This window comes from Topomyia yanbarensis, chromosome 3, assembly GCF_030247195.1.
Source record: "Topomyia yanbarensis strain Yona2022 chromosome 3, ASM3024719v1, whole genome shotgun sequence".
Classification (NCBI taxonomy): domain Eukaryota; kingdom Metazoa; phylum Arthropoda; class Insecta; order Diptera; family Culicidae; genus Topomyia; species Topomyia yanbarensis.
Window position 1 is genome coordinate 356,369,194 of NC_080672.1, and position 25,801 is coordinate 356,394,994.

The window sequence follows — 25,801 nt, forward strand, 5'->3', positions numbered from 1 at the left end:
TCTGAGGTGAAAAAAAATCTGTGGTCACGTCTTCCTTCGGAAGGGAAGTAAAGCCGTTGGTCCTCGGTCTATGAGTTTGGTGGATCGATATCTAGTCCAGATAGTGAAGTCACCTCTCTGGGGTCGGTAAAGAAGAAGTGATCCAACTTCTATACTCTTACTAACAAAAATATCCTCCACCTGTGATACTTGTGGAGTGCGCAGTAGTATATACGGCCTCTAGCAAAAGCAAGTATCGGACTAACCATTCCGCGATCTACGTTCGGGCCTGGCCGGCGCCGGTATTGATCAATACTTTAGGATTACCAGGAGTTGAACATTGAAAGATGTTTCGCTATTCCCAAGCATAATAATATACTTATTCTCTGTGCAACTTCAGCTAGTTCAGATCGATAATGGAGTAGCAGCCAGGGGTGGTCCAACAAGCTCAAGCTATGAAAAATGTCAATGTTCATGATAAGTCTAAAGGAGATGAATGGTAGTGTTCGAATACCTAGGGTCCGTCATGTAAATTATGGATTGCTCTCAGAATTATCAACAAGTCACAAAACGGATTTTCAAAAAATCAAGTGAAGTGAATTTTCAACAGAATAAAATCCACTTGTTAATTTAAAAATGAATGTTCAGATATAGAGCACATTTTTTGTAAATTTTGAATTTTTGAGCCACCCTACGTGTCAGCATACCGACCACGATCTCCAAATAGCAGTAGCGACCATAGTTTGGCCGAAAGCAACAATCTATGAAGCAGACCGAATGAACTTCAGGCGTTGCCAGGTGACACTGGAAACGCTTCACCGCCACGGGAAAGATTCTTCGCACGCATTCTTCTTTAATTTATTTGTTATATTTCTTTCAATATGTAAATGACACTACAGCTCCGTTAACCTGCGCATTGAGCCGCGTCAAAAAAAAGAATCATGAAAAAATTTCATTATCAACAAATTCTGGAAACACTACACGTTTGACGATCTACCGAAAATAGGGTGAAAACGAGTACTAATCTAAATTTGGACCGAAAGTTAAAGAGCTGAGATAAGTTTAGGGATGGTAAAACGGACCCACACAACACGAAAACAAATAACAAGCAAAAAATATCAGAACAAAGTGCGGTGTAAACATCCAGAATAAAAACCAGAGCCTGGAATTTCTATAACCGGATTTTTAAACAACCCTTTTAACCCGTATTTTGATGTGAAAGAGGATTCCATAACGCTTCCAAGGCTACAGTATTATGCGATGGCCATTTACGAAGATGTTACTGGCATCGAGAAAATCGATTCAGGTGAAAATATTTGGGCAAAAAGTTATTGTATGGCAGGCAATTTGTTCATGTGGCATAAAGTCACTAATTATCTAAAACAAAGGAACCATAAATGCTGATGTTGACCGTTCTAGATGTTTGCAAAAAAGAATGCTTCTGTTATATTAGGTTGCTCAAAAAAATTTAATTTTACTATAAAGCTTAACCTTTTTATGAACAAAATACGATTCAAGTGATTATTTTGAAGTCGTTTATGAGCACTCATTTTTTCAAAAACTGCTCGAAACAAGTTGACGGATTATGATTTAAACTAGCTGATGTATCGTGCATATAGCACCATCAGGTTGTTATTTTTTTCGTTCGCCACAAAACTCTTTCGAAGGAAAAACGGATATGGATGGAAATCTTCATAGACGATTTCCAAACTCATGTAAATCAGTATTGCAATCATAACTTTTACAGTTTGAAGTAGTGGCATATTTTTTGCCAAAGGGATGCGAACAGACAGTCGAAAAAACGGCAAATACTTGATTGAATATAGTTTTAGGGAGTTTAAAAATCTGTGTTCATTTGTATGAGATAAACCCTTTAAACTATTTTGACTACCTAACCCAAAAAAAAAGAAAAAAAAAAGAAAAAAAACCCTTAAGGTTACATACCTTTTTGTAAGAAAAAAGTCAATAAAGTTTGAATTTATGTTAAGGCATGAAGAATTAATTTCATTACATAAATCTTAATAGTTGACGAGAAATAAATTAATACTTAAACGATTAAATGAATAAATAAATAAATAAATAAATATATAAATAAATAAATAAACAAATAAATAAATAAATAAATAAGCAATAAATAAATAAATCATTCAATCAATCAATATATTTAAAAAATATATAAATCAATCAATAAATAAATAAACAATCCAATCATTAAATAAACAATTAGATAGGGGTAGGCGTAGCGTAGTTGGTAAATCGATTGCCTTGTACGCAGCGCACCTGAGTTCGAGTCCCGACCCCGCACATAAGGTTAGAAATTTTTCGTAAGAGATTTTTCTAATCCAAAGAGGCGAATGACCTTTAGGTTAAAACCTCTATAATCGAAATAATTAAAAAAAAGTAATTAGATACATAAAAAAATAATTGCGAAAACTTGTTTGTTGATTTTGTTGAGTAAAACCCAAATTGTTCCAAATGTTGTTGACTCTATTGAACGATACTGGGCTATCCTGAAGCGCATTTTCAAGAAGGTTATTAATGCAGCTAAGACTATGCCAGAGTTCCAAAAGAATTGGAGTGCAGTATCCCAAAAAATTTAATACATCATTGCAAAGCTATCAATAAGAGGGAAGTTACCCACCAAAGTAATAAATTACCATTGAAATTTAACCTTTTATCTGCTTGAAATCTGCATATAAAGCAGCACCTTAAGCGCCCTATATACTGATTTAATGCTGATATAATGCCAGAAAGACGAAATATTATGCTACTACAATGCAACGGTTGACAGCCCGGTTTCTGCATTACTACCCGATCAGAAGAGCATAACAAAACAATAACACTATTATAACTATGGTTGATATTTATAACAGCTGTTGAAATTGAATTGAAAGTGAATTGCGAACAGTTTTCTATACTATCAATATTATAACATAGTCTGTAATGAAACGATCAATTTATGAATTAATCGTTTGTTACTAGATCATTGTCATAGATGATTATATCATATACAGTTTTTATCTAATCTTTTGGAGAAAAAATTATATCTCATTTAGTTATAACTTTGATAAAATAATATCAAATTTTGCTATATTTTTGATATGATTAGCAAGTTTTTTGTTTTATTTTTTGTTATTTTAACAACTAACCAGCCGAATTTATAATAGGTTCTGCTTCAAAATATTTTTGAAATAAATAACTCCAGTTGTTATAAATCAGTTATGCCCTTCTGATCGGGTAATGGTATTGAATAGCACCAATATATGACTATAAAAATTGAAAGCCTGTTATTGACAATAGTCATGCTATTAGAAAGCCTGAAATGACTGTCATTTTTCACAATGTTTATGCAACGCTTTCTTATGTTTCCTTTTCAATGTGGTAAACAAGAAGAAGGAATACTAAAATAGAGCAAGTTTGATTCTTGGTCGTAAAATGGATATAAATCGATATTTTCGCAATATATTTTTTAATCACAAAGGAACCAGAAATGCAACTTTCCGCTTTTACAGCTTTTTGAAATTGGATTTGGAATTTTCTTTTTGTTTTCTAAAGAACTTGTTTTTCACTTTTTGATAGTATCCAACGGGAAAAACAGATTTAAATTGCGAGCAATTATGTGAAAAAATTACCCCAAAGGAAGGATTTGAACCCACAACCTTTGGAATTCCGGCCCAATGCACTAACGCTTATGCGGACGCCAGGTTGAGATTCACTATTCTAAAATATTTATTTATCCTTTAATGAATTTTTTTCTATAGGTCCTCATAATTAATTTCCTGTTTTTTAGCGGTACTACAAATTGTCAAACTTTTTGTAGCATTTTATAGCACAGTAAACAGTTGAATTATCATTTTAAATATTTTCGCATATGCATATCGGTCGATTTTCTTGCTTGAGAAAATTCAATTGTTGGTTATCGCAGTGTATATAACTTTTTTGTCGTATTAAGTGTAAACCAATTTAAGTGAAACTTTCTGTATTTGTTTATTATGCACCGAGGTCTAAATTGGCACAGACCTGCTAATTTCAGCATCTATCAAATTTGAGAAAGAAAAAAAAAACATGGACAAATTTTCCACACTCTGAACTTCCGTCGTATAAACACCCCACACCACCCTGGAAATAACGAGATACCTGCAACCCTGTCACGATTCCCAATCCCCAGCTAGCAACCGAGTTACCATCATCGCCCCGTTCAACGCATGCGCCAGTTTAGGTCCGTAGAGATATATATCAGATTCACGAGCGTCCAAAAGGCCCGCCCTCTATACCCTTCGCAGTAGTCGCATTTTATTAACACTCATCGTCGTCCAGCAACGTTGGCCACAGATAAACGGGGCGAAGTTAGGGAGTGGATTTCGTTCAACTAATTAGTATTTAATTGAATACGATAGAAAGTGAAACTTTCGGCAAAGGCCGGGTACGCACCGATACACGCACTACACTACACCAGCCCGCGCGGATGGATGGAAACGGCTAGGCGTAGAGCTGGGTGCGTACAGGCGACGAACCGGTTTCTGGCTATGGATTTTTTTTGTTTTTGGTGATGGCTCTCTTTTCCTCTCAATCAACACGCCGCGAAATAGGTCTTGTACCGAATTGGTGGTGACATTTTTCATTGTTTCAAACCGGTAAGCTTTGATGGACTAGTTGATTAGTGCTTTTTTTTATTTTCGTCGGATGCAAAGGTCATACCTACGGCTATTTCGGAGGCCCTCGTCGCCGTGCTGTTTTCTGGTTACCCGTGATGTTGGAAGTGCGTATTAAATTTGAAGAAAGAGAAAGTTTCTTTGATAGTCAGTAGCCACCTGAGAGATTTAATGGGTTGAATTTGGTTTGAGTCGTTAAAGGGTGAGGGTGAATTTTCTCACATGAATATAATTCGACGGATGTAAAATCTAGAATAACTCCTCATTTACGAAAAATGCGTTTAGTAATTTGTCAAAACCAGAAATCAACAATTTCGGAACAAAACTTCGCATTACTCTAAAAACTTGTTCAGTAACTTATTCCAATAGGCCTACTTCCGGATTCGAATGCATAATCACGACGAACGATGGTACCACAAACAACAACGCCATTCGCCAAAAACACACACGATAGTGTTGGCAGCTCGGATTTTGGAACACAAACACATAAAACCATCGAAAGTAAAAGTGAATCCAAGTTGAGCCGAACTGTTTCCGCAGATGACGCGGATAAATAAGATATTTAAGTTTCTTTAGATCCGGTGAGTCGAATCAGAAAAAAGTCAAAACTTATCCAACGACGACGCGACGGCACCGCTACAGAGACCCAACTTTTCTTCAGACTTCACAGCTAAATCGAATCGAACCGAATGCGTTGTAACCGGTTGAATTCAATTCGATCGGACTGTTTGGTAGGTAGGTAACAGAAGAATGTTGATGACGGTGGTAGGCCCGCAGGCAGTGCCAAACTGTTGGCGTTTCGAATGAGGAACAGCAGCGTATCGGTCGATATCGACGTCGACGCCACTGCCGCCGTCGTGTGCGATGTTGTCCGTCGTCGTCGTCGTTGTTGTCGAAATGAAATGGAAAGTTGTTTGGTCAGGTTCGGGCCGGATTGCCGGGGATCAAATGCCCGGTAGGTAAGTACATATTTTTCGGGCTGCTTGCCTAACTCGAATCGAACGGGTTTGATGCGTTATAGGCAGTTGCTTAATCGGTAGAAATTTCGCCTGCTAATGGGGTTTTGGAACACCGGTGATGAGCTGATGATGACGATGGTGATGATGATGATGATGATGATGATGACATAGGCAGCTACACACGTCCGGTGACAAGCGTACAACTGGAGCGGACAATTTGGCAATTTGGTGGAATGAGGAGAAAGGTGCAAATTATGGCAGTCTGCTCTGGGGAAAAGAGGACACTACAGAAGAAGGTTGCGGATGACAGTGAAGTACTGAAATTAGACGTTGCTAACTTTAGACAAAAAGGTAGGAAACTATGAATACACTTATCGAAATAATTTGAACATTCGAATGCATCAATAACAAAAACTGAAAAAAACAAATTTGAAAAGGAGTAAATAATAATTTAAATTAATTCGTCAAAAGGGCGAAACTGTTTTTTGTAAACAAACTTGTTTCGCTCATTAGTCTGCTGCAGAGTGGAATTTCATGAAAAATATGCGTTAATGTAAATTTTTACCCTTCGTAGAAGTAATTTCAATTGTTTTCTGCGTTTAAATTATAGTAAATTAAGAGAAACCATCAAAATAAAAGTTTGTTTACAAATGTTATTCGCCCTTTTGTAAATTTAATATGGAATTCTTCTTTTAACAGAAAGTTGGTTTTTCAGCTTAGAGCAAATCGATCTAAGATGGAAACGCGATTTGTGTAGCATTTTCATAAAGTTAGAAATGCAAATTGTTACTCCTGTTTTAATTTTGATTTTAATTATTCTAACCCTTACATAGCCAGTATTAAAAAGGCAAAATGTTACTCCTGCTTTCAGTCATGGAAAGTGTTTTAGTGGCTGAAAATAAAATAGACGCATTCCGTTTAATTCTATTAGAATTTAATTATCAAATAAAATCTGCAAGAGTCAGGCACTCATAACATCCGAAGGGTGGTGCATCACAAACTTCGGGATATTGTGACGCACAAGGGTGCTTCATAACACTCGAAAACAATAATGCGTCAAGAGATCCGAAGCAATTCTTGTGCGACAACGTCCCAAAAAGATGCTGCGTCATAATGTCCGAGATCTTATGACGCATGGATATTAGGACACGTAGGCACTGCGTCATAATGTCGTTGATCATAAACTCTCAAAAGGAGATGCATTATAACGTCTGGGACATTGTGACATACAAGGCGTGCGTCAAAGAACCCAGAAATAAGCGTGCGTCAAAAAGTCCGGGACCTCATGACGCTTCCGTAGTGCGTCATAATGTTCCAGACTTTGTGACGCAGTCATTTTTGGATTTTATATCACCTCGGATATCTTGGACACTGTGACGCAATCATATTGTCGGACATTATGACGCACAGATACTGCGTCATAGCGTCCCAGATCATAATGTCCTAAAACAGTGAGCATCATAACGTAGTACAAGAGTGTGTCATAAGATCCGAAAATAAGAATGCGTCATAACATGTGAAGTATTTATTGCGTCATAACGTCTAAAAGTAGTTTTGCGTCATAATGTCCGGGATCTCATGACCCAAACTGATATTGGGATGTTATGTATTGCATCATAAAATCCGGGATGATATGACGCACTCATCATTTCAGAAATTTTTCCGCGCACCGCAACATAAGATCCAAAAACGAACATGCGTCATAACGTCCCGTCCGAGACAAACGTCTGCGTCACAAAATATCATGTAAGTCATATAATCTCGAATATTATGACGCAGTACGGATTTGGCACTAGGATGATTGCAGACTTTAAGACGTACTTTTGTTTTCGTACCTTATGACGCCCTCTTATGCATTACAATATCCCGCACATTGTTTTGGGACGTTATGACCCGGAACATAATGACGCAGTTCTTATGCGTCATAATATCCGAAACAATAGGTGCGTCACAGTGTCCAGGATATCGTCTGCGACATAAGATCCGCAATCGGAAGTGCATCATATGACGCGCTCAAAAAGTGCGTCATAAGGTCCGAAAATAAATGTGCGTCATGAAGTCCGGTACATTACAAAGCACATCATAAAAATGGAAATCGCTTGAATGCAATTGCTGTGGAAAGGACGGTAAGTATAAACCTTCAGTAATAACTGTTAAAAGACAAATTACTTTTACGCAAATACAGTAAGAAAATCGATACATTTAACATTAAAAGCATTAAAATTCACCTTATTTCTGTTGCATAGCACAAGGTTTTTTAAATCGACTCTTACATGAAAGAACTCCAGGGAACGTTAATAGCTTATCACAGATTTGTAGGAAAGGGACGTGGTTTGACAAATTTTAAGATTTGGTCACATGGGGAAGAGGACTAGAACATTACTGTAGAACATTAATAAATCTTTTTGTACAAGGCGAAGGAGGTTAAAGTTAACAATTATGACATGAGGAAGGAATGGGGACGGTGATGTGTGTTCAATTTTGGTGTGATATAGATTAGGAACGGTTCGCGACCAAAATTCTGAACGGTTAACTATTACTAAATTGCGACAAGTTTACGAGAAGCTTCTACTTTCGAACCATAATATTGAGCGATTTTTAAAGGTGAATCGCGAAAAATTATAATAATATTAGAAATCAGTTTTTTTGTTTGAATCGTACTCTTTTCTATCCACGATTTTCCTTTTCTTTATATTGATTATAGAGGTTTTAACCGTAGGTTCATTCGCTTCTTTTTACAGGTTGGATAAATTACTTTTTGAAAAATCGCTAACCCTGTGTGCGGGGTTGAGAATCGAACCCAGGTGAGCTGCATACAAGGAAATCGATTTACCTACTACGCTATGCCCTCCGTCGATTTTTTTTTCTTTTCGAGTTTGGATTTTGATGAAGCAGTAAGTTCCCGCGCCATGATTTTTCTTACTATTCATTCGGCGAGCAAGAATATTATTGCCCTATTTGCACTGCTCCGTTGGATGACTATGGATGATGGTTCGCATAAAACAAATTACCTGTTGGCAAATGATTCCGTTCGTATTTTGTTGCTGCAAAGCGGTAGACAGCAATCATCGTTGCTGTATTCCAGCTTGCAGTTACGAAGTATGCCAGTTCGAAGTAACTTCTGCTGTCTATCGAACCACCAGCTTTGGTCATCAATTTAGCCCTTTTAAGACCTCATATAGTTCAAAACGACGTTCTAATTATTAGTTTAAGTAGGAAAATGAAAGTTTTGTATATGATTCCAGTCATTTTTAATGTTCGATACTATCTATCTTGTACACACCGTTGATTGAATTAACACCCCGCCCCCCCCACCCATACCCAAAATTAAATAGATTGAAAAAAATTTAATGATGCTGATTAATTTAATTAAATATTGTCAAAACTATTTCTTGGAAGAATATTGTGTGATCACTACATTGAGAACCTATTGTTTTAGCCATCATGATAACTTTGGGAAAATTGCGACAAGAGGATCTTGTAACTTATCTCTTACCTGAGATCCCATAGTTGTCAAATTACATAAATATAAAACAATACAGTAGAGACCCGATTTTATCAGTACCCGATTTTATCAGTACCCGATTTTATCAGCTCCCGATTTTATCTACCCCCGATTTTATCAGCTTCATATGAAAATTGATAGTTGGTAGTTTAATGGGCTCTAGCAGACGAACCAAGTTGAAGTCGACTAAATGCTTTCTTGGGCATATATTTCTTAGCTTAGAGATCCGAAAAATGCAAAAATAAATATATCATTTTTTTTAATTTTTCGCTTTCAGACCCCCTTAAGGGCAACGTAAAGTAAATAATCAGAAAAGATTGCAAGGCTATATCTAATGAACAAAGAAGAATAATTTAAGAGCTTCGGCTTATTAAAAAACAGAAAAAATACGTCCCGATTTTATCAATGTTCCTGTTTTATCAGTTTAAAATTCGCCAAGGGGCTGATAAAATCGGGAATTTACTGTATCACTGCCTGAATTATTATGGGCTTTTTTGGAGAGATATTCTAAACTATGGATTAGGAACAATTTTTCGAAAGGGAAGGGGTTGATTTTCTATTAAATATTAAATTGCTCACGGGCCATACGGGCCATTCCACATCAGATTTACAACCAAAATTTACAATTCATTCTAAATTTTTTTCTTGCATTCTTTAGCTCAAAATAATTGACACGAATTTTTTGTTTTGGCTGAATATGACGTTTTTGCCTTTCTCATATCGTCGCTGTTGTGCTATCTTATGACAAACGCCATTTTGGGGCAAAGTGAGTTAGATATACCACATTACTTGTCTGAAAAATCTCTACAAAGTGGCGTTTTCAGAATTTTGAAATTCTACTTGGTTACTAAGATATAGCGAGAAACATGCTGAGAAATTATAAGTTTTTTGCTTCAAATTACTGTATCTTGGGATTCGCTCAAGTTATATTGAAGTTTTAGATACTTTTATATGGAAAAATGTCTGGGGAACACAATGGCATAAAAAATTTCGAAAGAAAAATACACGAGTTGCGAGAAAAACACAGTTTAAGTTTTAAACTGGAAATATAGCATATTTGGCAACACTGTAACCAAAAGTTACTATTTTTCCTAGATTCCCTGATTTGTTTCCTTCAAAATGCATCTAACCGATTGTTTATAGACCAAATTAAACCAAAGATAAGAAAAAAAATTAAAAATTGATGATTTTTTTCTATGGAAAATTTTCCATGCACGATTATGACACGCCATACAAATTTTGTCATCAATACACGTCTATGACACGTGTGAGTGCGACTTTTGTTTACATTCATAGTAAAAACTCGCAACATTGTCAACCGATTTTCGTAATATTTGAGAGATTAATACAGAATAGATAGAAGCATCTATTGTTTTCTTTGGATTGTTTATACTATTTATAAATTTCACAATATTCAATCTCGAACTTTAAAAATCGTTTTTCTCGAAATGTGCTAAATGGCGCTTGTCATAAGATAGCACAACAGCGACGATATAGAAAGGTTATGCAATCGCTCTAAAAATCGTCAACCTAATCCCGGCTCGGAGAGCCGAATGTCATATGCCATTCGACTCAGTTCGTCGAGATCGGAAAATGTCTGTGTGTATGTATGTGTGTGTGTGGAAAAAATATCACCTCTGTTTCTAAGAGATGGCTGGACCGATTTACATAAGCTTAGTCTCAAATGAAAGGTACAACCTTCTCATCGGCTGCTATTGCATTTTTTGTTAATTGGACTTCTGGTTCCGGAGTTACGGGTTGAAGAGTGCAACCACACAGCAAATTTCCATATAAACTGAAATGAAAATTCTCAAAGGGGGGAGCAAGGGAAAATTTCAAAATCGAATTTGTATTTTGGATGCCAAACGACTTTAAAATGCATGAAACGTTGAGATTTGATGTAATCTTGTAAAAAAAACTTTTTGGCGAAAATTGACTTTTTTGACTTTGGCACATTTTTGCCTTTCTCATATAGAAAGGTTATGCAATCGCTCTACAAATCGTCAACCTAATCCCCCATTTTTTTGGCTTGCATAGGCTTGGGTAGGAGTATGCAGTAAGGGGTTGCTACTTTAAAATTACGGATTCTTCCTCCTTGATTCGCCGCTGGTTTCAAGCGATGTTTCAGTGTCGACACATAGTATCTCAAAATCGTGACTGTCGATCAATTGTATGTACTATGTGCAAATCGTATTGATTATGTAATATACATTTCCTCCAATGTATTGAACATAATGAGCCATGGGATCGTAGCTTGGACAAATGAGAAACGCACAATTGCACCTCTAGGTGGATTAAACCCCGGTTTTTTCAAGTTATTAGTTTTTGAGCTTTTGAAGTTTATAAAATTGAACATTGTGAAAATTTCACAATGGAACTCGAAGTATTTTACAAAATATTTCAATTATAACAGGCCTATCACTGGGTGTTTAGTGTAAAATTGCCTTGTTTTCAGTTTATAATTGTAATATCTCGCAAAGTTTTTTAATATCTACTCCAAAATTTTTACACATGATTCTTAGTATTTAAAGAAATAAAAAATTAAAACAAAATTGGCCAAACTTTAAAAAAATTCAATTTGTTTCCAATAATTGCAGATTTCATAAGTTATACAACAAAAAAAACTGCAGATTTTTTTCGGTAAGCTCATTTGAAATCGCAGTTTTTTTTTTGATATTTTTTTCATATATCGAATCGTTTCCGAGTTATCAGTTATTGAAAAATGTTTAAATTTATAAACTTCAAAGTTTAAAAACTAATAACTTGAAAAAAAAATATCATATTGAACCAAAACAAAAAATACGCAAATTTTTTTTTGTTGAAGAATGCAAGAAATTTTTTTGGAAGGGATTAAAATTTTGGTTGTAAATCTGACCTAGAATGACCAATACATTTCAACGTTTGCTGAAAATGTGTTTTGTCGAGATCGCATAGAGTTGGAATAAAAGCTCAAGATGATTAATAACAAGAATAATATTTTGGAAAGCATGAAAAAGTATGAAAAATAACGATAACAGTTTTCCTTTAGCAGGTAAACATCGTTTTTATGAGCATTTAATTTTTGTTGTATTATCAATTATATGAATGGCTGGAATGGTTGAATTAATAAACATTTCAGGTTAGCGGCTATTAATGGCGTATATATGGGTTCTGATTTGAATGGCGTAATAAAAATCGGGTACTAGGTACTAGAACTCGTTGTGACTAGAACATTTTGTGAGCTGGAATAGTAAATAAAAAGGAAATAAATGCTAGATAACTTTGTTTACGGTTACGATCACATTCATTCAAAACTGTCAAATTTCGATGTTAAGTATCATTGAAGAATTTTATAACGTAAAACTGCACATCTTCCGATAAAATAATGTTGGCGGTGAGTCCTCCTAGAAGTAATTATAGAGCAAATTTAACTTGAGCCTTGATGTCTTCAGCAATGTTTTCGAAAATGCTATTTCAAACAACTTTGTCAAAAAATGAATACTCCATATATTCAGAATATCTAAATATAGTAGACTATACGGTCGGTTTTATGTCAGACCGGACTAAATCGCAAAACATCAGAATTTCTTCAGCTACATTCGACTTTTGCCAGATTTGAAATATGTAACAACATGCAAGAAATATGGCAAAACTTAATTTCTAATTATAACGTAGACGATGCCGCGATTCAAACTTTAAACTGATTTTTCTCGAAATCAGTACATTGTCACTTAGTCCGGTATGACCATATGTGAAAGAAAACCTTTAAAGCAAGTTATTCTAATATTACTGTGTTTGATAAATCTGTTCTGCAATTCATAAATAAAAAATATACATTGCAGTCAAGGTATGAGTCTCTGAAGCTTACAAAAAAGTTGTATTCAAGTGAACTGACTTTAAACCTTTTTTTTCTAAATATTGTTTTATATCTCGATATGCAGCATTCATGTAGCCTTCATATTTTCAACAAATTTGTTTAAAATTATATTTTCAATAACTTTGCTGGAGGCAACAGGTCTCTTACTATTTTTGATTAGTCAATTCTCCATGAAATGAAGAATAGGCAAACTATGCATTTTACTTATTTGAAGTTCAACTAAACGGTTTGTGATTACAAACAGGCCATATTTCACTGCGTGTACCAAAAGTGCGGACCAAAGACTTTTACTAGAGAGACTTTCGATACTTTGACAGATATATACCGGAAGCAAAACAAACATGTTCCGAGGCGAAAACAATGTGAACACCAGCGACAACCCTAATCTAGTGTTATGTATCTACTTAATTGACCGAGCATTCGTGAAGTTGAACATTTACTAAAAGTGGAACTGGATTTAAGGAAGTTACCTTTATCCAGTTCCATCACTTAAGACATTCAATATGTACTCGGAAAATGAGTCTACTTATTTTTAACGAGCGAAATATTTTGACAGTTTCAATGGGATCGAAGGTGTATACGCAAGAGTGCATGTAAAACGCATTCAACGTATACGATTCTGTGAAAATTCTTCCCATTTGTAGTCTTAAATTGATTGTGTAAATTTTGGGCGATTGGTTGATTTCCGGATTTTCGCAATATGTTTAAAGTTTGTATGGAAATTAGTGTGGAAAACCTTACTTTTTTGTAACTCCGCACGTTCAGATCGCTATTTCACTCAAGTGGAAAACCAACCCTGTAACAAGCTAGAATTTAAAAAGAAATGTTATTATTTACGATGTTAAGATAGAAGGGTACATTTGCAATGTTGGGAAAATTAATAAATTTGTTTGATTAATTTAACTCTTCTATCTTAAAATCGTAATTAAATTTTTGTAAAACATCCTAGCAAGATATACTTTCCGGCAAAGTTGCTATCTACATTCTGGACAACTCTTTTATTGCATTGGATTTCAATTTAAGCGAAATAGCAATTGGAGAAGCGAAAAGTATATTTTCCCATATTTATTTCCATACAAATTTTAAACGCAGTGAGCGAATTCGAGGAACAACCAATCGCTCCCCTGGTTTGCAAAGTCATTTGGGATCACAGCAAGAACTCAAGAAGTGCTGTGTTACATACAATCTCGAGGCACGTGCACAAATTATCTTGAAAAGCTCGAATACTCATTAAAATCCAAGTACACGGAAGGTATGATTTGACGTGGATGTACACTTTCATCGCCCTTTAAAGGACTGCGCAATAGAGTGACAAAAATGACCTTCAAGACAGCCTAAGTCAATTCTTAGCTCCACCAGGAGTGTCTGTTTGGAATTTGAACCAAATCAGACAAGTCTAGCTAACGCCTAAATCGTTAAAATTACGCCGCTTCACGCCTAAATCGTTAAATTGGGGTCAATGTCTTAGAAGGAATTAGTGAACACTACAAGCCCTTTTATGTGGTGTTGTTATTTTATTGAATAATCGCTCTAAAGTAAGATATATTTACCCATTTTTAGCAAGTGAGTATGTACGGCAAAGTTGTAGAGCAAGCTTTCGCCAACAACTTTGTTGAAGTCACAAAGCCTTCATCTTTAATAGCTTCAACATTATTATGCTATATTCAACATTATTGCTGGTCGTTTGTGGATGACCCCTTTACAGACATTTGATTATTATAACTTTTCAAATATCATTCTAACTAGTTCGGTATATTTCGTAAAAAGGTTTGAATTATCAAAATGGACACCTTTCTATATTACAATATTGGCCGATCTCGTGTATTTTCGAAGTAACTCGGTAATTTTGAAAAAATAAATTGTTTCAAATGGTGATTGGTTGTTAACTTTGATATGACTGAGTTTACGTATTAAAACTATCAAGGTTTGTCATTCACTGCTATGATTTTCGTATTTGATACTCCTAAAATAGAGAAAGCTCACATTCTCTTCATCCCACTTTAAAAGCATACATCACTTCATTGACATATTATACAAAAAAATAATCTAAAGAGGTTGGAAAACTGTTTCATACAGATTCTCCTTGTTTGTAGACTGGAATAGCATCTGTTAGATTATTTAAGTTTTTGAACTTTCAATCATTTATAAAACTCGTATGAATTTTCAGCACATTCAAAATTATCAACGATTTTCATCAAACTACCACCCCAACTCGTTTGAATTTGTGCAATAATTTACAAATTCGAAAACCAGATCAAGACCAAGATGCAATAAATCCTGAATCAATTCACCTATAGTATGAATGTAAACAATGTTCCCAAATTTATGGATGGAATCATGAGCCACCATTTGGTTTATAAATAATGTTGTGACTGTAGTTCACAAAAAACTAATAACTCCAGAAATAGAAACGTTACGCAGTGAACAAAAACTGTTTCGGCAATATTAAAGTAAACAGACTGAGTCTCCTTAGTGGGGTGAGACACCACGAACATTTTATTTGAAAACATCTTTTGTTCCTTTCAGTGCCTATGCGAAGATTGGGATAATTTTGTCACGGTCAGGATGCCATATAATGGTATAAACCTTTGAATAAAAATTAGTATCGGAATCCCTACTTTTGTGTATTTGCATTTCTAGCGATCACAGTTTGTCCTGAAGTATGCGACCTAACACGCATCAGTATAGCCAAGGAAGTCACTAATACTTTTGCCGAAGAAAGTACAATGTAAGAATGTCTCTAAAACGCCGTAAAAAGTCGAGCTTTGAATTAGAAGTCAAAAATTGTTTTCTGGCAACACTATACAAAATGAGATACATGAAAGTAATTTCAGTTTGAAACTTTTTCTTCCACCTATAAAATAAATTCTGAATTTACATGTTTCGTCCGATCATAATAAATCTAAAAAATAAAATAATAATTAAATCCATCGGACGCTGTGCAGTGCTGGGAATCGTGACTAATATGTTAGGTACCATGGACTATTTCACGATCATTGAAAAAATCATGAATTATATTCCCATTTTCGTGAAATAGTTTACAAGAAAATAAGATTTAATTAAACTAATTCCCAACCATAAAAACCAGGTCATGTTCACGATGAAATAAATCATGAAACAGTTCACGTCGTCTAGCCGGACTCGGAGTAATGTTCCTAAATCTATGAACAAAATCGCGTGCCAACCGTTGGTCTTATGAATAATGTTCATGCAGTTGTGAACTAGTTAACGTACAGAAAATTAATTCGGAAGTTCACAAAACAAAAACAAATATCTCCACTAATAAAAGCGTTCAGTTAGAAGGGAAAGTGAGCATAATTTAAAAGATCACGATTTTTATTCACAGTACTGTTTTCGTAACGTAAAAATGCGATTGTTCCAGAATTCATGGTACTTTATTTCAGATTTTGTGAACAATTGTTTTCCGGGTATCAGAATATATTGGCTCAAATGGCACGTTCCCCGTACATAGTCGGGGATTTGTGCCTTGCCGTGTGTTTTCATCATTTCCTGAGCGGAAGGAAAGGACAAGGAGGTGTGGGGAAGTAGACTTGGAAGGGTGGGAAAAACAGCACAAAACAAAAAATAAACAACAGGTAAATTAAACTCACAAGTAGTTCAACTTGCCTGCGAATAAGCCTAAAGCTCTTTACCACATTGGATAAGAAACTTTAGTATGTCTCTGAGTTTCAGTCGACCAACCATGGTTTCGTCTATATAAGGACGGCTGAAGACTCGTAATCGCAATTGCGCTAGCGCTGGGCAGTTGCATATCAGATGATATGAGGTTCCGTAGTCGGATTCACAAAGATCACATGAAAAAGACTCAGCGCGCTGAGTAGTTGCCATGTGATAATTGAGTTTGCAGTGGCCGGTTAAAGCCCTGGTCAGCATGCTGCAGTGGAGCTTCGAAAAATGTAAGAGATTTTTCGAAACCACTGGGCATGATTGTTCTAGAAACGCCTTTGTTTGGCGACACGTTTGTAGATTTCTCCAATAATTGCGGTGCTCGGACGAACCCCAGGACCGTATTTTTTCCCTTATCCAACTTGTCGAAATTGACAGCGTGGGCTCAGGACCAACGAAGTCAATCGCTGAACCTGCCCTGGCCAATTCGTCAGCCCATTCATTTCCAGTAATACCGCAATGTCCGGGCACCCAGACAAGGTAGATAGTGTTGACAATGCTTAGTTCTTCGATTTGGGTTCGGCACGCGATCACTAGCTTGGACCGGGATTTGTCTGAGCTAAGGGCCTTGATTGCAGCCTGACTATCGGAGCAGAAGTTTATAACTCTGCCGGACGAAGTCAGTTGAAGGGCCGATAGTACCCCGTACATAATCGCAAAGATTTCTGCTTGGAATACAGTACAGTATCTACCTAGTGAGTGAGATTGTTCCAGTCTCATTTCACGACAGTAGACACCAGCACCAGCACGTCCCTCCTTCAGAGAACCGTCAGTGTAACAAACCACTTGCGTTTGTTGTTGTCTTTCCATAAAGCCAGACAACCACTCCTCTCGAGAGGGAATCTTAACATGGAATGTCCTGTAAGGAAAACTACAAGTGAGTGTAATATCGCTGGGAGCAAGAATATCTTCACCCCATGTAACCATTTGTGACCACAATCGTGTATGACTGGTAGCAAGATCAACATGATTACTGTTCCAAAGCCCAGTAACCTGCAGTCTGTATGCACATGATAGTGCTTCTTGTTTTAAGTGTATGTGTAATGGTTTGATATTTAGAAGTGCCTCAAGAGCAGCAGTCGGAGTCGTGGTGAAAGCACCAGTCAACGCCATGAGCGCCATTCTTTGCAGATGGTTTAGCTTTGACTGGACTGTCACCACCTCTCCCCTCTGCCACCACACAAGGCATCCGTATGACAGTATTGGACGTACAATTGTCGTGTAAATCCAATAGATGTATTTAGGTTTGAGACCCCAGGTCTTTCCAAAAGTTCGTCTGCACTGCCCGAAGGCCATGCACGCTTTCTTGACTCTGAACTCAATGTGAGCAGACCAATTCAGTTTGGAATCCAATATGACTCCAACGTATTTGACTTGATCTGCACACAGCAGCTCAGAATCAAAGAACTGCAAGGGACGAACCCCGGTTGTTATTCGCTTCTTCGTGAAAAGAACCATTGAAGTTTTGCTTGGGTTAACTGATAGTTTAACTTGTCGACACCACTGTTCGACAGCTCTTAATGCCTGTTGCATCAAGTCAAAGATTGTTCCGATGCAAAATCCAGTAATTAGTATTTGCTAATCGTCAGCAAACCCGTAGGTTGGAAATCCAAGCTCATTGAGTTTCTTCAACAAGCCGTCAGCTACTAAGTTCCATAACAAAGGTGACAGAACGCCGCCCTGAGGACAACCGCAAATACTCAACTTCCGTATCTCAGCCTGTCGCAGTGACGAGCAAAGTATGCGGTTACTAAGCATTGCGTTTATCCAACCTGAGATACATGCAGGTATCCCATGACCGCGCGTCGCTTCCAGAATAGACTGGAAGGACACATTGTCAAAAGCACCCTCAATATCTAGGAATACACCCAAGCTAGATTGCTTGAGCGAGAAGGCTTTCTCAATGTTGTAAACAACATCGTGAAGCAGAGTGATCGTGGATTTCCCACACTGATATGCATGTTGCATTTTGTGCAGAGGATATTCAACTAAACTAACGTTCCTGATGTGATGATCGATTATCCGTTCCAAAGCTTTCAGAAGAAAAGAACTTAAGCTGATAGGCCTAAAACTCTTGGCTTCTTCATAGCTTGAGCGCCCCCCTTTGGGAATAAATCTAACAGTTATTTCTCGCCATGCTTTCGGGATATACCCGGTAGCAAGACTGGAAAGCAAAATCTTTTTCAAGACATGTTTAAGAATATCAAATCCCTTTTGCAGTAGCACGGGAAGTATTCCATCTTTTCCGGGTGATTTGTATGGAGCAAAGCTGTCAACTGCCCACTTGACCGATTCAGTGGAAACCAATGTGCGTGCTAACGCCCACGAGTCCGAATCACCAGAATGAGATCTGTGAACATTGATCAACTCCGGATCGATACAACCTGGAAAGTGTGTGTCGAAGAGACAATTAAGAACATCTTTTTCGTCTGTCACATAAACACCATCTCTGGTTTTCAAGGAGTTCATCTGAAAATCATTCGATTTGGAGAGAATTTTATTTAATCTGCTAGCCTCGTTCAGACTAGAGACATTAGTGCATAGGCTTTGCCAGCCAGCCCGTTCTGCAGATCTAAGACATTTCTTATATGCACTACGAGCTGACCTGAAAGTCCTGGAGTCATCACGCTAACGCCGGTTCCAAGCTCTTCTCATAACTTTCTTCATTCTTTCAAGCTTAGCCCTCCACTCTAGTCCATTTAACATTAACGAAGTGGACAAGCTTCTTCGTAGGATGCTAATATGAATGAGTTTGTCGTATCCACGACGTCATCTAAGTCGTCTAGTTGACTAATTGTTGGAAAATATCCATGAAATTTAGTCGCTAAGTTTTCCAAAAAGAGGTCCCAGTTTGTAGACTTGGGATTACGATATGTCACCACATTGAAGGTGACATCAAAATGCTCGAAAAATATATATTTATGATCGGATAGAGACGGTTCAGTTTCATTTGGAACCTGCCAATTTCCCAGTTCATGCAAAATTCTATCAGAGCAAAGTGTTATGTCTAACACCTCCTCCCTCCCAGACCTCGCAAAAGTTGGTCGGTTTCCCACATTCAGAATATGGAGATTTGTACTACTTATGTACTCCATCAGTTCAGAGCCTCTCAGATTGATGTCTGAGCTGCCCCAAATGATGTGATGAGCATTCGCATCACTGCCGATAATGAGCGGAAGCCCATTTCTGCTACAATATGATACAACGCTTTTGAAATCATCAGAAGGAGATGATTCGTTATGCGGTAGGTATACTGAACAATATATATATTTTTTTTGTCTACGTTTCCGACAGTCAGTGAAACTGTGACAACACAGATATCGCGAGTTATGAGCTCCGATATGAGACACGCGTCAGTAGCCTTATTTGCAAGAATGCAAGCACGAGGCATTTCACGTGGGTTAGTCATGCCTGTCTTGTTGTAAGCAATGAAGGCAGTGTTAAGTAACTTTCCAAAATAGAAGTTTCCTTTATGGAAATACGGTTCTTGAACCAATGCTATGGAAGCTTTACCTTCCTGCATGAGTCGAGATAAATTCATAGTTGCTGTACGTTTATGTTGGAGATTGATTTGTGCTATTCTAACCATTGTTGATTAGAGAACAGTACATTTCATCTCCAACACAAATTGCACAACAACTAGAGGACACCAAGCGAGTTGGGATGTTAACGCATTTAGCGAGCCATATCAGGTTTAAATGGGACATGATCATTTGATTCCCACGATTTGCGAAGAAAATAATGGTCCACTGTGTCAGAGATTCGCATAACACAGCAAGGGCAAAACCCAAAATGCTCCGTGCGCGACTGGCATATTTTAGACCCTCCAATCATTAAGTCCTCGGCACGGAACTACACCTTGACTTAGGGTCTCCTACTTTCAGTCGCCTCCTACGACATTGTTTTCCGGGTAGCAATTTTGTAACTTCAGAAAGACGGAAAACCGAGACGTTCTGGTTCTCGAAAGTTGAAATTTGTTTTACAGGTGAAATATCGAGAGCTCGTGCCCTGATAGATTAACGACGAACGGATTATAATAAATTGGTGGTATAACATATTCTTAAACCAAGCACTGTCGACTTTAATATGCACAGACCACACACCACATAACAAAACGTTGTGACCTATATTTTTGAACACGACAAAATTAATTTCAGTTGATGAAGGTAGATTCAATAAACGATCCGGCATATTAGGCATCGAACCTACGGCTATTGAAGATAAAAAGAGTTTAACAGTAAAATAAATCTTCTTCTTAAACCATTATCGTATCTTGAAAACTGCTTACATTTTGTGTGGAAAAGCTGTACATCATGCAACATCATCCACTATGTTGTCTTGCACCACCAAAAATACAATGTAAGGGATAGCTCCCCGGTAGGGGCAACCTTAGTGAAGAGCAAGTAACCAACCCCTGTGGAATCCTCAGTCGATAGTTGACATGGAAGAGAAACACCAAGAAGCGTTTGGTTTTCATATCGCTTGTGTTAATCCAAAGGGGACCAATCGTCATTTTGAGATACCTGTCTAAGAAAAACTATCACATCCAATGTGACACTAGAAACACCCACATCAATTTATTTCGAGTGCTTAAATAGTAATCTAAAGCAAATTAGTGTCCTTCAACTTTCTATGTTAATAGTCTGTTACCGAAAAATAAAGTTTGGCCTGAAAAATAGCGGAAAAAATTTATGCTGCTCAGTTCGGGGTTTGTTTTAACGCAGACCATATAAGGAGCGGATTGAAATAGCATCTGTCCTGGAGTGAGCGACTAAAGGAAAATACATCAACTATATTCTAGCTGGCAGCCTCATGACGAGGCAAAACCGTTTATTCCAGCCAAATAACGTCCAAAAGGCACGGAAGAGTAGTGTTTGAGGTTGCAACATAAATGAACGCTAAAAATTGATTAACTTAAAAAAAAACTGCGTTAAAAAGTATTCCGTAATTCTGAGAACTAAAGCTATCAAATAGGATCGCGCGCAGCATCAAGAGACTTCGCATCTATTTCACACGTAAACGATTAAATGATTCATTCATAGTAATATCCATTCCAAAAATATCCTTTCAAAGCTACACAATGCCGAAAGCCCCACAACCACCTGCAAAAAAAAAATAAAGCATCCTGCAAACTCTATACACATTACCGTTCAGATAGGCGTGGTGTCTCCAGAGCTGCTGCACCTGATACTGTGTGATCGAGTTGTTATTGTTGTTGATAGCATTGTTGTTGTTGTTATTGTTATTGCTGGTATTGTGATGGATTGCCTGCAGGAGCTGCGAAGTCGGCGGCAGGCTCTGGTTCTGATGGATCCCATTGAGCCCATTGGTATTGTTGGAACCTAGCAGCGCTTGATGAGCCTGTGCCTGTTGATGCTGTTGTTGCTGCTGCTGCTGCTGGACTTGATGCTGTTGCTGATGCTGCTGCGCTAACCCATTAACGTTGGTCAGATGCTGCAGGTTGTGAACCACCTGCTGCAAGGGCATACCGACCGGTAGGATCGGCGGTGGCATCGAATTTAGCAGCTGATTCGCTACATTGCTGCCACCGTTCGTGGACCCATTCGGAATAATTTGGATGTGGGGCGACGGGGCAGGTGTCGGCGGGCCAATGTTCATCGACGAAACCGGTGGCAGCGGTTGAAATTCCATATTCATTTGTGAGCCTCGGATGCGAACAGAACTAAGTGGTTACAATCAGTCGGGTGCGGCGGCAGACAGGTTTGTTCCCGCGTTCTTCCGATATTCTTTTCTGCCCGGGGTGCCTGCGCGCGATCACTAACTGTTTTGGGTTAATTGTTTCAGCACAATAATGCTTTCACTTGTTTTTCCACTTCTGGCTTAACCTAGTCGTTTATGCGTCCAATCGCCAAATAACTGGAATTTCGGGTTCAACTTCGACCATAACACAACCAGCCAGATCCAGCTGCTTGAAACAAAGAAGAAGGTTCACTTTTCACTTGGTTCTGACGACACTCATATTCTGTACGAGGGGGTACACAACGGGGGGCGACGACAGGGTGGATAGCCTCTTCAAGGCATTGCCTACGAGCGACAACAATGGTCGCGATTATTTTTTGTCAGGAGTATGGCAAACACTTGTCAAACTTGAAAAACATTTGGTGACCTGGCGCTTCGCGCTTTACCGTTATCTACAACCACTGAACAAGATCAGTTCTCACGCCCAGTTATCAAAACGACGACGACGACGACGGCACAAGTTCCGCACGCGCACGCCTTTCCCGGCAGTAGCCGTATTGCAGTGGCTACTAAACACTCTTTTTTTTCTGCGAATGCAAATCCAAATGACCTTGTACGTGCTATTCCATGCGTTTCATTTTTCAATTCAAATTAGCTTCCATTCTCGAAGCGAAGCTTCCACACTCGAAGCACTCTACGAACGTACAGAGGCTAGTACAGCGCACCGCCACGCCACTCAGGAGGTTCTAAAGGGCTCTCGGGGGAGCGTCCCACATAGCGCTCGGGCACTTCACCACTCGCAAACACCGCGATTCAGAAAGATCTGTTTATATTCATTAATCAAATTGCATCTCCACTGGCGGCTTCCAGCTCAGCGAGGTATCACACAGTTGCCGCATGCGCACTCTCTATCAAACACTACGTTCTATCTCTTCACCAACACCACCAGCGGGCACTATCAGAGCTTACTGGAACCAGCGTCGAAGTGATTTACGTCCAGTTTCCCGCAGTTCCCGGAGGCGATATCGCTGGACGTTTGTTTTTTTTTGTTTTTGAATAATTAAATAATAATAATATCGTTTTCTATTAGTCTGACTTCCAATCACGTTGGTCACTTGCTGCTTCTTATTATTACAACAATCAGCTGTTTTCCATCGCCACCGCGGTTCTACATTCACGTTAAGAATCTTTTTGTTTCAGTACAAACTTCGCGGCCAGGTGCTGTTCACCAGCCTACACTGTGCATAATCAAAACAAAACGTGCCTTGCGGCTCCCCACCACACACCGTCCTCACAACCGGTTGCAGAACTAGAACGAAGAACGGTTCTTGATTTTTTTTTTCTTTCCTCTCCCTCTCAGGGCCACTCTCGGTCAATAGGTTACACACGGGGTCCTCCTACCACGGTCTGTCACAGAAAAAAAAGAGAAAGCACTTCACGCACGCGCGTCTGCAACGATCGACGAATCCCGACTCATCGGACGGTACTGTCTCAAGGGTTTCCAGAGACCACCGCCACCGAGCACCTACAGAGTGTGAGGGTCCCCCACCGAGGTTGCCAAAAAAAAACAAAACAGCACCAACTAACACACTCGCCAGCTCGCCAGGCAGCGAAAGAAGAAAGGCATGAGTAAACACAGCCCAAAAGTTGTTCCGCGAAGTTCCGTACCACTGAATGACGCCCGATGATGACGACGACGACTACGACGACGACGATGTTAACTGGTCAAGGGGTAGGAGAAATGCGCGAACCGTGCGAATAGTAAGAGTGAGAGTGAAAGAGGAAGTATTCCGGCGCACGGTGCCTACGAGCCACCGAGTCCGACCGAGCGACTGAAAGCCTGCTGCACACACAACCGGCGAGAGCGAGCGCGCACTTCAGCGTGGCTGACGTACGAAAGTGTATTGAAACTGAAAACTTTTCGCTTCTGCCACTGGCTACCTCCAATATCATCACCGGTGCAGGCAAACTGTACGCGCGAGGTAGCCCCCCCACCGGCAGTTGGGAGAAAGATTCACGCGCGCGCGGGGGACTTTGGACGTGCCATACAACAGAGACAACAGCACACAGCCACACCGGGACTGTTTAGAGTTAACACATGCGCCAACTGCAGTTCAAATGAGTTCGGATACCTCGCGAAAACCAGCGCCGCTATCACTCAGGTTCCGACACAAGCTGCCTTCCCTCTAGCGGCGATGATGGAGCAACTTCCCTAGTATTCGTTCAAGCTCCCGCAACTAATACGAGCGCGAGCTTTTTTTTCGCGCACAAACACCGTCGATCGATCGCGCATTACAAGTTGGCTGTGGATACCGGAACCAAAAGCGCTAAGGAAATCCTCAACTCTCACAGATCAGTCTCACCGACTAGTAGCCAGTAGGTATTAACTATCGGTTATGCTGGTGTGCGGCGATTGTATCTTCACCAACACTGCTTCACCGTCATCGTGGTTTAGCTAAGTAAACATCGCGATCGAAAGTAAGCTTCGCCTGTCTGCCAAACCATTTGATTAGCATTACTTAATGCTGCTATATACTCGCGCCCCGATGCCCCTTCCGCGCGGAGTACGAACACTTTGCGTCTTCACTCACCGACGAAATCGCGAGAAAAAACTCCATTTGATTAAAAGTGAAACATAAACACACATAAATGTGCCTATCTACACCGAGCGCGAGATAGAGACGTCCGTCTGTATATGAATGCGAGATACGAGCGACGACTACGGCGTTCAACCATTATCTCATATAGCTCACAGCTGCAAGTCGGCGCACCGCCGCCGCCGCCGCATGAACCGAGTTGGCTCAATTGCACAATCAGCAGCCCGGGTTGAAGTGTTCTAACGCAGCTGAACTAGCTGCCTGGCTGGGTGGTTACAATGCAGTCTACAGTACAATTTTTCAAGATCAAGTTCTTGGTAAGCCACTGACTGGGGGCTGCACTTGTTATGCAGTTGCATGAGCGAACGATCAGCTGCATTGCACTGCCCAGGAGCTTACTAGAACAACCGGTTACCAGCGGGAAAAATGGTTCTGTATGAATGCACGATCGGGCAGGGAGGCTCGGTTGCTGAGCGCCGTCGCCAAGTGTGTGTGTGTGATTGTTTTATTTTCTTGTGGATTTAATTTGAACCCGGTGTCAGGTTAAATCACTCATCAATCATGCGGCCCGTCGTCGCTGTATCAAATTGGTATATTTTTTGTTCTGATGTATTGATGTACTACACAGTACTCATTTGTATGCTTAATCTAATATACAAATGAAGTAATTGATTGAACATGTAAATCAAATAATCATTCCACAATCCATCTTGTGCTACTTATAGTACTTTCTATAGTAAGTGGTACAACAGATTGAAGTGAATAATTGTATCATAAATAGTTGCATTAGTAAACAGACACAAATTATCAATTCGTCAGAATAAGAATATTTCTAGTTTATTTTCCTGTTAGGGGGAACTTTGCCA

At 38.8% G+C, this 25,801-nt stretch overlaps 1 protein-coding gene across 11 annotated transcripts in view; it reads right to left on the reverse strand.

Moving 5' to 3' along the window:
- The window catches only part of LOC131692768 (hepatic leukemia factor), a 595,668-nt gene that overhangs the window by 153,217 nt on the left and 416,650 nt on the right, over positions 1–25,801 (reverse strand). The window contains exon 1 of one of the 11 annotated variants that reach the window (XM_058980032.1): positions 21,786–24,224. The exons of the other annotated variants lie outside the window; for them this stretch is intronic. Coding sequence (XP_058836015.1) covers positions 21,786–22,296 — 511 coding nt within the window. The 5' untranslated portion in view covers positions 22,297–24,224. Of the gene's footprint in view, positions 1–21,785; positions 24,225–25,801 lie in introns of those variants that run through there. 11 annotated transcript variants of the gene reach the window in all.